Below are 15,543 nucleotides of genomic sequence, written 5' to 3' on the forward strand. Positions count from 1 at the left end.
GCATGGCATCATCAGACACGTTGAACTTATAGACTTGCACATTTTGTAGTGGGCCCTAATCGTTTTTCAGGAAGCTGTAAGGTTAGAAGAAAATTCGTTTTTCTTTGATTATTTGAGTTACCGCGATAATTTGAGTTACCGCGATAACTTGACTTTTCCCCCAAGCACAACAAGCCCCGTTCACTGTAAACTAAAAAAGTGAAAAACAACTAATGTCTAAACGTTAACACATAGCTGGATACACGCAACCTATATTCATGCATCTATGAAAATGGCTTTCATAATATAGTTATTATGACTATTATGAAGCTAAAAAATGAAATCTTTTGTTTTGTTTTAATTACTCAGAGCATTGAAGACACACTTGTCACTACTAGTGACAAGTGTCTTCACTACTCTGAGTAATTCAGTCACTTTGGGGAAAGGATAACAAGCCTACCTTGATGAATCCTTCATTATGTTGTGTGTTCATTAAATGGGTTGGTTCTCTTTCTACTTTTGTTTACTTATTATTGTGATGTGTGTGCGTGTCGGTCGTGGACCTATAAAGGTGTGTGGTGGATTCATCGCCCCCTAGTGGTTCCACATGCAACAATACAGTACTAAAACATGGCTTTGATAAACGGCCTCATGTCTTTCTTTAGGTCATTTATCAAAGAGGAACCTGTATATTCAACAAACCACCAATAAGAACCAATGCAAAAGGGTTAAAATGTACCACTATATATAAATATATAAAAAAATCTTCAGAAAAAAAAAAAGAATTGTTATGAGCTGGAGCAGTGAATTTCTGTTTTTCTATTTCTTGTTTGACGGTTTCAATTAATCTGTTCAAATATTTTATTATTGTTTTGTCCAAAAGCTTTGATTTGTTTTAACCGACGAGCTGAAAATCATAATAAAAAAAATAGGTATTATTTGAACTGTATTATCTAACCCTGTATTTGTTGCTTAGGATCCTGAGGATCCCATGTGTTTGCTTTTATTTTATTACTTGCATTTTACTTTACTCAGCCTTCTTGTTGCTCTTTCACGGGTAACATTAAAGTTTTCTGTCATTCTTGCTCCGGACTCCTCGATTCCTCATACTCTCTTATTTAGTTGAAGTGATAGAATTAGGACTTTCTACCACACTGTCAAATAGAATAACTGCACATGTCTTGTTGTGCTCAGATAATTTTGCGCTTGTGTTCATTGAGTGTCCTCCACCTGGTCACCCGTGTGAGCTTTGAGTGTAGGGAGGAGGGTGCTGGAGAAGACATCCCTCTCCAAAACTGTGAATCTGTGTCTCCAGTACACATTTTAAACCCTCTGTGTCAATGCTACATCCACATACATTTAAAGAGTTTCTTTCACATGTACCACGCTGCCTCCTTTTATGCAAATAATGTATCAAAACAATTACTTTGTGACTTTTTTTTTTTTTCCTTCTCTGCAGAAGATGGCGATGCCTTTGGAGACCGTAGCACGCAGTGCGGCGCCACCCCAGAGTCTGGGTGTGGACGCCCCTGGCTCCTCCCACATGTCCAGTCACAACGGGAGCTGAAGCTCCTGAGCGTCTACGGAAAAGGGGAGGGCCCACTGGCGGTGGACGGCCATGACACCCTCTTCACCCGCGTCAGAAGTGGAGGGCCCGAACTCGCTGTCTGCGGACCACAGCGTGGCCTTTACACTGGCAAATGTACCTGTCTTATGCCCACCTTTTTCCCTGCATGGTCTGCGTGTTACACTGACCAAGGTAATTTCCCGGCTTGATTTCGCACCCCAATTTACCCTCTCGGACCCTACACATATTGGTGCTTTTGTTTAGATGAATGAAATGCAATTAGACAGCTTCGCGGGAGTGGCACTTGGGTGGAGGTGTTGCTGCGTTGTCGCTACAACGGAGACAACGCAGTGATATCAACATGAGTAGTTCTAACTGGAAAGACGGTGAAATCCGCGAGCTGTTGACCATCACGGGAGAGAAAGTGATGCAGTCGCATTTAATGAAGACGTTAACGAAGACTAATGTGTCGTTAGTGGGGATCAATAAACTATTCTGTGCAAATTAAAGAATGTCTTGTGTGTGTGTTTCCTTCTTTATGTGGAAACCAGCAGACCCCAGACACCATTTCAATCAAGGTTAAAGAGGATATTGGTGGAGGCCTGCTCGCTGTAGGTTAGTAATACACATTGCATCCATGCAAGCAAACGACCTGGATCAACTTAGAATGTACTCGATTCTACCTGCGCTCAAAAGCCTGGTCCTCTTTTGAAAAGCATCATGACCAGAGCCCTGCTAACAACACGAGGACTGCTTATACAATTTATAGTATACCGATTTACATCTTCTTCATGGCAGACAGGTGTCTGGAATGCTGAATCCGCTCTGAATCCCAATATAACTACAGTATTGGTAACACAGGTGATGGGGAAACAACAGGTGACCTTGGTTGTGTCTTTATGACCTCCCCACATCCTTAAAAGGCGGAGACGTGGCGGTGCCTTCTCAGCTGGAGCCTTTGACCCTTGACCAGCCCAAGAGGACAAGGAAAATGCATAATCAACAAATAGAAGTTAGAAAGAATGTCGAAATATAATTCTTCCAATACACAAGTGTTTACAAAGTACATACTGTATCCCTTTGTGCAAATAATGACTAAATACCATTAACTTCTCTCTGTCTTTGTTTTCCTCTCTGAAAAAGACGGCAATGACATTAGAGACCGCAGCACGCAGGGCAGCACCACCTCGGAGAGTCTGCGCATGGACCCCCCTGTCTCCTCCCACATGTCCAGTCACAGCGGGGAGCTGCGGATTCTGAGCGTCTACGGAAAAGGGGAGGGCCCACTGGGCCAACTTTCATTTCTTGCTCCAGCTCTTCGATGAGGCCTTCAGCTTGTTTCTCTTGAACCGTTTGGTATAAATCATCCCGGCACTTTTCAATGCAGTGCTTCAGAGCAGTGTGGACCTGACTGGCATCAGCTATCTCTCTGTCTGCATATTTGAAAAGTAAGCAATCACTGGTAGTAATCAGTTAACTTCAGTAAGCTTACAGCTGAGCCCCTTGTAATGGCCAGGGGCTCCCCGTTTTGACAGATAAAAGCCTGGCTGTCCCATGAATAAACCGGGTCACAAAATTGTTTGCAGTTGCTTCCCCATCAGATAGTTGTTTAAGGATGCCTACTGCTTGGAACTTTGGGTAGCGTAATTTGCAAAGTCCCAACATGGTATTTCAGATCAGTTGTATTTACCTGCAGAATCACTATCAATGAAAGAATATATGCTGCTCAATAAATAATTATCCCTCCACCACCTCTCTTGACATCTAGCTTGAGAGTGAGGCTGGGGAAGAATGCAAGGACATTGAGAGCACCATTGCTGAGGTAAGTAATGAAAGGGATTTTACTGTTTAGGAGCACTTTTCTTGTCACTTTGGGTACCTTTTTCAAAGGGAAGTCACCCGGGAAACAAAAAGGGATGTAGGGAACTAATAAGGAAAACAATGAAGGAGGATCTTTAAATCTTTGAACTGTTACTGGAAAGAAATTCCAGGTGTGCTGCTATGGTAACCAACAGAGAGCTGAGCTCTGGAGAAACTGCTCAATTTTAACTGAAGAAACGACAAGTCATCGGCTGAACACACAAGAACATTCAGTTGGCTCACTGAGTTGTTTAAGTATAATAGTGATACCAAAAAATATATATCTTTATTCAGTTTAAAGTCATTCACAACAGGAACATCAATCATCAGTCTTTCCTAAAGGCTACATGCATTTATTAACAATATCAAATCTGCTTTAAATCATGTTCCATTTTCAAAACATATTACCTTTTCATTTTGTGAATCCTGCTTAGGTAACCCTATGATGATCTATCATGCTACACTTTTCAGAAGCCAAATAAAATGAAGCATTTGGAGTGGATGCAAGTATTTAATCAACACAAATAGTGTTGTATCTCTCCGCGGGTCCAGATGCATATAATCCAAGATAACTGGTCCTCACAAACAAACGTTTCATGATAAACTTTTAAACAACCCCCTACTCACTACTATATTACTATCACTATGTGTGTCTGCCAACCTTAAGCTACTGCATGTTTCACTCAGAATGAAATGATCAGGAAAACTTCTAGAAAAATAAGTATCGACGTAGTAAATTAAATCAAGTTATTCCAAGAAGCAACGATTTTCACATACAAAAAGTCCAACAGCAAAACAAAACCAGGCACCAGGAACAGGAGTATTCACACAGGTTACGATCTAACATAAGTAAACCAAAACTTGTACAAAAAGAAAGAGACGGTTATTAAACACAACAAAAAGGAAAACAAACAAGGGACTCTGCATCGTTACACACGATCTATACAGGTTAATAAATAACAGACTTAAACCCCACAGCAAATTAAGTAAATTAAATAAAATAAGTCGAAATAAACAATATGTGTAACATAAATCCTAGGGCTGGTAATAGAAACTCTAGCTACCGACAGATATTTGGTGGGGGTGGAATTCATTCATATACAGAAAAGCTATTGTGATTATAGGAGCGAGCAGGCAATCCCGACCCGAGACGATATAGGAAAAGCGATTCTTTGCATAGCCTTTAGTTTTAGCCCTGCTGCTCTGCCCAGTAGTTCAAATGCGAACAGGAAGGAAACAATCTCAGCACGGCTTGGACTCCTTGCCAGATCGTTGCTGAGGTAGTGCGAACCCAAATTCCTCCCAGGGAGAAAACCCCAAACTGATTTACGCCAAAGAACACGAATCCACCAACAACTGCTCGGACATCTTCGAGACAGTTTTCCAACTTTGCGCTTCCCCTGGTAACAACTTCTGTTTTCGACTGCCTCGTCCACGAACCCGCCCCTAACAAGACGTCACCCTTTTAAGGTGATTGACACGCACGCACGCACCCACGCACGTGCGTGTGTGCGTGTCAATGTCAATGCCAATGTAAGGCCACACAAAGACACTGAGGAACATTCACCCCATAACCCTAGCACAGGGAGGAGGTTCTCTGTGGATGTGGACTTGAAGGTGTGGATGTGTGTCAGTGTTTCTAAGGACCCTGCTACATCTCACACTCTGTAGAACAGGGGTCAGCAACCTTTTTGACTTGCAGTGCCAGATGACAGTTTCCCGTTAATGAGTGTGCCATTAGCAACAATATATTGAATATTAAGCTGAATTATGACACAGCGACCACAAACATTTCCTGAAGACCTGGGATTTCCATATAGTCCACAATCATGCATCAACATTATAAAGATTTCTTTTGTGTGTGTGTTTTAATGTGAGTGAGTGAGTGAGTGAGAGAGTGTGTGTCACTACCACCAACACAGAGACACAGAGGATCCAGATCTCCCATACCAAAACCCAGGGAGGAGGTCCTCCTGGGTGAATGTGGAATGGAAGGTGTGGATGTGCGTCAGTGTGTCTGAGGACCCTCCTACATCTGGGGTCACTCTGTAGAAGGACAGAGTGCCAGCGGGCCGGTCTAGATACACTCCGACTCTGGTAGAGCCAGCTGGGGGGAGATCTATGACTGTACTACTGTTGTTGTACAAGGCAGAGTAACCATCAGCAGAACAATGAAGACTCCAAGACCTGTCGTTTCCTCCAAGCTCGCTGTGAGGACTTAATCCTCTCGTGATCCCTCTGTATGTCACTCCTATATAAACATCTCCTTTCCATTCTACCTCCCAGTAACAGCGGCCAGTCAGACCCTCTCTACACAACACCTGCTCACAGTCGTCAAATCTCTCTGGGTGATCAGGATATATCTGTTTCTTTCCAAGCTGTTTCACCTCTCTGTGGTCCTCAGACACAGAGAGATGTCTGTGGGCTGTGTTCGGGTCCAAAGCGAGTTCACAGGCATCTGACGGTAGAACAGGACATGATTAGGCTGCTATCCCATTATTCATCATCACCACTACATTTTTTGAATACCTCTTATTCCCTATCTGCCACTTTGTTGCTGATGATGTATCCGCACAAACATTAACATAGAAAAAAAAAATCATCTGATAGGTACTGAAATGGACTTCATAAGCAATAGTTCAAGCAATTGTTTTTTAATCCTTACCAGATACCGAACCACCTCAACTGTACTAATATTTATAATAATAAGCCTAAAAATTGTTTTAAAAAGATTTTAATGGACATCACCTACTGCTGTATAGATGGACTTCCCATTTCAATAGTTTGTGTGTGTTGTGATGAATCAAACTAAACAGACACTTACACTTCTTTAGACCTGGTTTCAGCCTCCACACTCCACCGTGCTCCACACTGGGGGTAAACAAAGTGAGAGCAGCATGTTTCTTTAAACATGGAAACATTTACATTCAAAATCTGCTCTCATAGCTTTCTACACAACATGGGTTACAGCTTTGGAACCACTTCATACTTATTGGAGACATTGTCACTGAGTGTTTAGCTGTCCTCCCCATACCTGAGAGTGTCCAGTCTCCAGCGTTGATCCTTCAGTCCAGCAGAGAGCAGCGCAGCTCCTGAGTCTCCTGGGTTATTATAGCTCAGGTCCAGCTCTCTCAGATGGGAGGGGTTGGAGCTCAGAGCTGAGGCCAGAGAAGCACAGCCTTTCTGTGTGACCATGCAGCCAGACAAGCTACACACACACACACACACACACACACACACACACACACACACACACACACACACACACACACACACACACACACACACACACAGAGTTAATATTAGTTATTCTAATGAATATGCTATATTTAGGAGTTTGTTTTAATTTGTATGGATTTAAATCTGTTACATGTCCTCTGATATGGGACTTTTTTATGTAACTGTACACACATTGAGTAAAACTGACCTGAGAGTTTCCAGGGTACAGTGTGGACTCCCCAGTCCAGCAGACAGCAGCTTCACTCCTGAATCCTGCAGATCATTGGTACTCAGGTCCAGCTCTCTCAGACTAGAGGAGTTGGAGCTGAGAACTGAGGCCAGAGCTTCACAGCATCTCTCTGACAAATGACAGCCATTCAGCCTTCCCACAAAATAAGCAGGAACATGTGAGGAACTGTTTATAAACAACGCAAGTCTTTTACTCTTTTTTTCCCCATAATGAATACAGAAGCAGTTTAGCCAATGTAAAAAGATATATCTTCAAATGGTAATAGTTAGCCGTCAAAAATATGTACAAATATTCAACAAAATGATTATACTGACCTGAAAAAGCCTGTTTTAGGAAGAGGCTGTTATAAAACTTTACTAAACAGCTGTAAACTCCACATTACTTTTCATGACTACATGGTAAAGAGTAGGATAGGAATAAAACAACAAACATCTTACATCGGTAAAATATAATTAAAAAACGTAGACCTAATACTTTCATGGCAACAATAATAGAAATGTGTTGAGTTATTCCTATTAAATTATATATTGAGCTGTCGGAATAAAATGATGATGACTGATATGGAACCATTTAGTGTAACTGTTTGCATATTGAGTTAAACTGACCTTAGAGTTTCCAGTGTACAGTATGGATTCCCCAGTCCAGAAGAGAGCAGCTTCACTCCTGAATCCTGCAGATCATTGATACTCAGGTCCAGCTCTCTCAGACTAGAGGAGTTGGAGCTGAGAACTGAGGCCAGAGCTTCACAGCATCTCTCTGACAGCTGACAGTCAATTAGCCTTCACACAAAATAAAAAGGGGAATGTTAGGAACTGCGTTGAAATGTTTTATTAGAACTAAAACAGTTTAACGAATAAATGTGATATTAAAAAGGTTAATTTTGCATTGTAATAAATATAATAGCTTTGTGGAATGTTTTCTATATAATACTGCAATGAACAATTAATATTTTTCGGTTGTGTGTTTTGTAATACATGTTATAAGGGGACCTACAGAGATTTTATATTAGAATTATATATATATATATATATATATATATATATTATATTCTAGAATTATGTATATGGTGTTGGGTGAAATGTACTACATGAAAATAGTAAACCTACAGAGATATTTTGGAGGCTTTGACCACTGGCATCAGCCTCCGAAGACCCTCCTCTGAAGCAGAGTATTTCTTCAGGTCAAAAACGTCCAGTTCCTCCTCAGATGACATTAAGATGAAGACCAGAGCAGACCACTGAGCAGGGGAGAGTTTTTTTCTGGAGAGTCTTCCTGATGTCAGGTACTGTTGGATCTCCTCCACTAGAGAACTATCATTCAGCTCATTCAGACAGTGGAACAGATTGATGCTTCTCTCTGGAGAGAGATCTTCACTCATCTTCTCTTTGATGTAAGACACAGTTTCCTCATTGGTCTGTGAGCCACTTCCTGTCCCTCTCAGTAGACCTCGTAGGAGCATTTGATTGGTCTCTAGAGAAAGGCCCAGAAGGAATCGGAGGAACAAGTCCAGGTGTCCATTCTTACTCTGTAAGGCCTTGTCCACAGCACTCTGGTAGAGGAGGAATTCATCATCCCTAGAGGTTGGTTTTTCTTCTGAGAGCAGATTGATCCCAGTGTCGATGAAGAACAGAAAGACATGAAGGGCAGCCAGAAACTCCTGGAGGCTCAGATGGACAAAGCAGAACACCTTGTCCTGGTACAGCCCACACTCCTCTTTAAAGACCTGGGTGAACACTCCTGAGGACACTGAGGCTTCTCTTATATCGATGTCACACTCTGCCAGGTCTGCCTCATAGAAGATCAGGTTGCATTTCTCCAGCTGGTTAAAAGCCAGTTTTCCCAGGGAAGCGATGATCTCCCTGCTCTCTGAACTCCAGTGTGGATCTGTTGCAGCTCTCCCATGGTACTTCCTGTCCCCCTGTATTGACTGAACCCTCAGGAAGTGGCTGTATATCTGAGTCAAAGTCTTGGGAATCTTTTCTCCTCTCTGGGATGTTTTAAAGCAGTCCTCCAGAACTGTAGCACTGATCCAACAGAAGACTGGGATGTGACACATGATGTGGAGGCTTCGTGATGCCTTGATGTGGGAGATGATTGTGCTGGCCAGCGTCTCTTCTCTGAATCTCTTCCTGAAGTACTCCTCCTTCCGTGGGTCGGTGAACCCTCTCACCTCTGTAACCATGTCAACACAATCAGCAGGGATCTGATTGGCTGCCGCCGGTCGTGTGGTTATCCAGATGCGAGCGGAGGGAAGCAGGTTGCCCCTGATGAGGTTGGTCAGCACCACATCCACCGAGGTCGGCTTTGTAACATCAGTCCAGATCTGGTTGTTCTTGAAGTCCAGAGGAAGTCGACACTCATCCAGACCATCCAAGATGAAGACGATTTGGAACTGATCGTATCTGCAGATTCCTGCTTCTTTGGTTTCATTAAAGAAGTGATGAAGAAGTTCAACCAAGCTAAACTCTTTCCCTTTCAGTAAATTCAGCTCTCTGAAAGTGAGGAGAAATGTGAAGTGTATGTCGTGGTTGTGTTTGCCTTCAGCCCAGTCCAGAGTGAACTTGTGTGTTAAGACGGTTTTTCCAATACCAGCCACTCCAGTTGTCATCATTGTCCTGATTGACTGATCTCGTCCAGGTAAGGGTTTAAAGATGTCTTCACATTTTATTGGTGTTTCCTCCTTTGCTGGTTTCCTGGAAGCTTTTTCAATCAGTCTGACCTCATGTTCCTTGTTGACCTCTCCACTGCCTCTCTCTGTGATGGAGAGCTCGGTGTAGAAGTCATTCAGACCCGTTGGCTGTCCTGCTTTAGCGATTCCCTCAAACACACACTTGAAAATCTTCCTCAGATGATACTTGATTTTATGTTGGCACTCGACAGCAACAGTTCCTAGATTAGAAAAACCAGTACACATATTCAAACACGATATTTCCTCATCAATATCATGCAATGATACATATTATGAGTCTCATAACATGCTAAGCAGTGATATCATTGTTGAGTATCAGAAGAAAGTGACTTTCTATGCTGATATAACAAGAGTGTTGCATCTCTTCCAATGGGTTATTCTGCTGCTGATCTGCAGTTTATTGTTTAACATTCTTTAACCTGAGAAACCAGACATTGGCAACTGTTGACATGGGTCACTTAATACGGCCCGCGGGATAGTTGATAGTGAAAGGACGCAAATTAACATGATCCGTTGTAATTACTACAATCGACCAATAGAGCGCGCTCTTGAACAACAAGTGCTTTTGTAACGTTGTCCGGCCTGCACATGCTCTAATGTTGTGGCAGCAGGCATAGTACAGCTTTAATTAAGTTATACATGCATGTAATAAAAGCATTATTAAATGCATTTCAATGAATAACTTATCGTACATGCCGATTTGAAAGATGTCAGAGGCATGTGGAGATGCAGTTAAAAACCCTTCATTATAACTTTTGTCAAACTTTTAGGACACAATAATACACTGAAATGCATATTTAGCACTCAGGGATGTGGATTTTTGTTTGTTAATTAGTATCGCTTTATTTAAGTTCATAAATAGTAAGTAAGTAATAGAAGCATCACTCAAATAATTTGAAATTGAAATTACACTCAATAATAATTGCTAATGTATTGTATTATTATTATTATTATTTGGAACTAGCAGAGGCAATTTGAGTGGTGGTGTTAACAGTATCCTACTGGTGAGAGGGCAGGTGCGCAATCTAGTGGACAATGTATGAAACTTTAGTGGCCCTCCCCACTATTAAAGTTGCCCACCCCTGTGATTGACCCATAATAACTCTTGATCAAAACATTTAAACTGATAACCCCACAATAACCATACCTATCTGGATCAAACCATTTCACCTGATACCTCCACAATACCCCTGCATATCTGGATCAAACCATTTAAACTGATACTCATGATAAGAGTGTCTTACCTCCCCACATCATCTGCTCCACTTTCTTACTATCCACGTCTTCTCTCTCTTGCTGGACTCTTCAAGAAAAACAAGAATGTAAGGTGGATTGATAGATGCTGTGTTTTAATAATCTTGGATGAATTCTTACCTTTTCTCAACACACACACACACACACACACACACACACACACACACACACACACACACACACACACACACACACACACACACACACACACACACACACGTATTTCTCCTGACCTGTAAACATCAGTTCCAGTAAAGTCTGATAACAACAAACTGATCTGTTTAAAACTCCTACCTCTCCTCTCTGTAAGGGCGTTCATCTTGAAAATTAACAGGTATACCAATAGATTGGTCACTCTTCATGGAGACACAGCTGGGTCCAGGGGAGTCGGCTCTCTCTTGCTGGACTCTTCTAGAAAAACAAGAACGGGAATGTAAGGTGGATTTATAGATGCTGTGTTTTAATAATCTTGGATAAATCCTTACCTTTTCTCAACACACACACACACACATATTTCTCCTGACCTGTAAACATCAGTTCCAGTAAAGTCTAATAACAACAAACTGATCTGTTTTAAACTCCTACCCCTCCTCTCTGTAAGGGCGTTCATCTTGAAAATTAACAGGATGAGGCATAGAGTGGTCACTGTTCATGGAGACACAGCTGGGTCCAGGGGAATCTTCTCTCTCCTGCTGCTCTGGGCTTCAACAAAACACACAAACAGCTTTTGTTCAGACTTACGAAGGTCTCATGATATATCACTGCTGAGCTCTGAGGTGGACAACATTCACAGGCAGTTAAGAGATCTTCTTCTTATACCTCTGGTCTTTGCTCTGGCGGCCATGTTCCTCTTTCTCCTCATTCATAGTAGAACGGAGACCTAGACACAAACACATGTGGATTCTATTTGAGTACCGAAGATAAAATCACAATCATGTAATACAAACTTAATATCCTCCTCCAAATATATTATTCACACATCATTTCTCTTTCTGACTCAGAGAAACTAACTGAAGGCGATGGAGTGACGTATCCGTTAAGGGATATGAAGGGGCTGGTGATGCGTAGGTAAAAGGTGGAGCATATACTACAGATTAGTAGGTATTGAGAAATATTAACCTCCAGCCAGCATATGAAAAAATATAATAGATAGATCTTTTTTCATTAAATGACGGACGTTATGTTATAAGCGGTAAATTGAATCTCCCTGAAAGATGCATTTCAGTTAGTGGGGTAAATTTGGGGAATCATTCAAACAGATTTCAGAGTAAAAATAGAAAACATATCAGCTCAAAATGTTATGGATTATGTATTCACAGAGTATCTGTGGATACAATATTGTTACTGGTGTGATATCTCAATCCGTAAATCAGTTTCAATTACACTTAGCGTAATACACCACTTTGCACATAGGGGGCACAAAATCACACAAACGGCATCTACTACCAAACCCGTCTGTCTGCCTTTATGCGTGAGTCTTTGTGTTTGTGTCAGCCTTTGTGTGTGTGAATCGCTTGAAAAGGGCATTCGCTCAGGTCAGTTGCTGGTTGCTGAATACCTCTCGAGATTGCTTGCAGTCCAAGTGTTATTTATTTCTCCTTTTGGTCAACGGTTCACATTATATATTGCTGCTTCGAGTGTGTTTACACAATTTAAAATGTATACAATGGTTTGTATACCATATTAAACCGCACAGTCCTAGACCATTTCTGCTGATATTGTATTAAAAGTTCAACCTTAAAAGATAGGACGGAGCGAATAATTGTTTAAATTCCTTGTACTTCTAGTCAGACATATAATTATGGAAATGTCATTGCTGCAGTTATTTTTCTGTTTATTGTACATGATTGAAATAAAACGAATCCAAAAGGCAAAGACGGAAACAGGACATTACATTGATGAATTTGAAAACGTTGATATTTGGCCGTTTTCCATTATAGGCCTACTACTGAGTAGCAGCCAGCTACAGCCCCTGAGCCTCACACTGTGGTGTGGCAGGTCTGCTTTTTTCAGCTCTTTTTGACGCTTTGCGTCACAGTCGACGTTGTCCGACTAAACCGAAGACAAAGAAGAAGACCTGTAACGTACAAGAATTTAGCGTCTTTATATGAAGAGTTGAGTTCAGATGCAAAAGCCTCTAAACGCCACCTCCGTCAAAAATTAGATAAAGACATTGAGTGAATGCTCTCCGCACGTAGTATACGTTAATCAAATAGTTTCATGTCAAAACCCGCTATATACCACTCTTTTCCTGGTCTGAAATCCTCTAAACGCCACTTTCCTTTGTCAACAAAAGCCTCTACGTTCTTAGAACCAATCACAACGCTACGTAGGCCTATACACATTACCAGGCTATCGAATAGCGCGCGCGCGCGCGCACACACACACTGCGATTGTTTAGAAACACGTAACCGCATTGAACTCTCTGCAAGCTTGAACAGAGTGACACACAAACACACACTTTTAATGAGTTTTCATCCGCTCTGAATTAAGAATTGCGTACAAGATATATTTGTTAAGTTTTCCCACCCAGCACACAACGTCTTTTGGACGTTGATATCTGGGCTAAATCCCCTCTAGCCCAGATATCAACGTCCAAAAGACGTTGTGTGCTGGGTGGGTTTCTTTGCAGGCTGTTACGTATAGGCTTACTGAATCAACCAGATGGCAAAGCATAGTATTGTTATAAGCAAAGGGGCAGAAGAAATATATATATATATATATCCCGATATACCCCTACCGATGTCAGGACCGCAGAGTCGCTCACCAGCTTCCGCAAAAGACTCAAAACTCACCTGTTCAGAGTTCATCTCGACTCTGCATAGAAACCAATGCACAGCCACCATTGAATGTTGTACGTCCTGGCACTTGTACATTGCACTTATTCAAGGTACTTAATTGTGTAACATCTACAGTAGCTGCTATCGTTGCTTTACACGGGGAATGGGTTAGCCTAGCGATTGTAATACTTGCACTTGGTTCTATGAACATCTTTACTGTACCGACAGCGATATATTGTTTCACTTCTTATGACAAATGTACTTATTGTAACAAATGCACTTATTGTAAGTCGCTTTGGATAAAAGCGTCTGCTAAATGCCCTAAATGTATGTATGTATATATATATATATATATATATAGACTATTACTACCTCAATTCATTGGTATCTCACATTGTCCCACACAAAGGTAGCCTTTGTCCCACATCTGGTGAATTGGGATCTGGTCTGCCTAATTTTATGTATCATGGATAGTAATCATTAGTAAAAAATCATCAAATTTCTTCTATTCGTTGTACTCACCTTATAATGTTTTGGGGCTTGTGGGATTATGTTGTTTACATGGTGTTGTTCTTTGTCTCCAGAAAAAGTCCTCGTGCTAATTTGGTCGTGTGTTGATTAAATTTTGTTTTCAGTCAGTAGCCTACGGTTACAGGCACCGCCTATTCAAATGACCATTGCCATAGTTCCGTGTTGCCGGATCGGATTGCAATTTCCAGGAAAAGACCGCCCACCAAACACCAAACAGGTGGGAACCTTTGTTTCGGAGGTTGACAGACTAAACGTCCTCCAATATCAGAAGAGGCGCTCTGTAAAAAGGAGTATTATTTTTTTTTGTGCCTTCCTCCCAGCTGCTGTGAATACTGCACAGATACAGTAATCGAAGCAGCCATGAGTTTACACCTGAACCATGCAACTGCAAGGCCTGGGGGGATTAAAGTTGTATTTAAATTGTGTCGTTTAAAGAAGATGCAGGCCTACATGGGTGAAGATAAAATGTTTTGGATAGTGCACTGCATATCCTGAAATCTGTCTTTGTTGAAGAGTATTATGACATGCATTAATGCTTGATTTAGAGTATTCATAACTAAAATAAATATTATAGATTATCTAGCCTAATATTGCTATCCTTTTGATATCAACCAAATGATCTAGGTGTTTAGCATTTAAGCCACATCATATTTTACAGTACGGGTGAAATTAAAAAGTAAATTAATTAAATGACACTTTATCACAGGTGTGGTTATTCTGTTACAAGTTAAAACAAGTTCACATCAAAATCATCATCCCCTTAAGTTATGTTCTCATGGGGGTCGACGTCTAGTTGGACTTGTTTGTAACAACGCAGTTTGAGGAAATGTTTGCTGGAATTGAGAAGTAAAGTCTAATGGTCGTAAATATGTTTAACACAAAGAAATATTTAATTATTGCATGCAGCACAAGAGCAGCTTGTTACAGGTTTGGTGGTGTCAATGTCCTTCTAATCGAAGTCGAAATGTTTGCTAGGTGATATTGATCTTAGTTATGACGTTATTCAAATTGTATGTCTGAGAATGAGATCCTATTTATCAGTCTTTTTTTTTGAGTATCAGTCAGAAAATAACATGCAATGTTCAATTCAACAGAGGTAGATAGAGCTTTTAGGTCACTGGAACGTTCCTTGATACAATAAAGGCACGCACAGTGACCACCTAGTTATTATCTATAGTAATCATTTCAGTTTATACTGCTAACCTTCCTTGAAAGGAACTCAGACGCAGCAATACCACAAGCTACACACACACACACACACACACAAACGTGCTGTGTGCTTAGACTTATATCGTATACTATTATTACCCTTTATTTTAATAAATTCTTTACATTTATTCTGAGTTGCGTTGTCAATGCAGCCCTCTATTATTTTGATAGTGACACAAATAATTATAGAAAACTCATTTTAGAA

General features: G+C 41.0%; 1 protein-coding gene across 1 annotated transcript; it reads right to left on the reverse strand.

The window, feature by feature from the left end:
* Positions 1 to 3,683: 3,683 nt before the first annotated feature.
* LOC307078436 (NLR family CARD domain-containing protein 3-like) lies at positions 3,684 to 14,252 on the reverse strand. Its single transcript, XM_079740236.1, has 11 exons — positions 14,121 to 14,252; positions 11,638 to 11,698; positions 11,404 to 11,520; positions 11,113 to 11,229; positions 10,809 to 10,867; positions 7,982 to 9,764; positions 7,481 to 7,654; positions 6,834 to 7,007; positions 6,441 to 6,614; positions 6,231 to 6,277; positions 3,684 to 5,864 (listed from the first exon to the last, which is right to left on the reverse strand). The coding sequence occupies exons 2-11, from the start codon at positions 11,682 to 11,684 to the stop codon at positions 5,314 to 5,316; spliced, it is 3,243 nt and encodes a 1,080-aa protein (XP_079596362.1). The 5' UTR covers positions 11,685 to 11,698; positions 14,121 to 14,252; the 3' UTR covers positions 3,684 to 5,313.
* Positions 14,253 to 15,543: the final 1,291 nt, after the last annotated feature.

This window comes from Pollachius pollachius (genome assembly GCF_949987615.1).
Source record: "Pollachius pollachius genome assembly, chromosome: 7".
Lineage (NCBI taxonomy): Eukaryota > Metazoa > Chordata > Actinopteri > Gadiformes > Gadidae > Pollachius > Pollachius pollachius.

Excerpts from the sequence above, each read along its gene's own strand:
- LOC307078436 (XM_079740236.1), bottom strand. The coding sequence starts at position 11,684 with ATGAATGAGGAGAAAGAGGAACATGGCCGCCAGAGCAAAGACCAGAG. Across the intron at positions 11,230-11,403 it reads CGCCCTTACAGAGAGGAGGG|AAGAGTCCAGCAAGAGAGAG; the intron begins GTAGGAGTTTAA and ends TTGTTTTTCTAG. Across the intron at positions 9,765-10,808 it reads GGAGCAGATGATGTGGGGAG|GAACTGTTGCTGTCGAGTGC; the intron begins GTAAGACACTCT and ends TTTCTAATCTAG.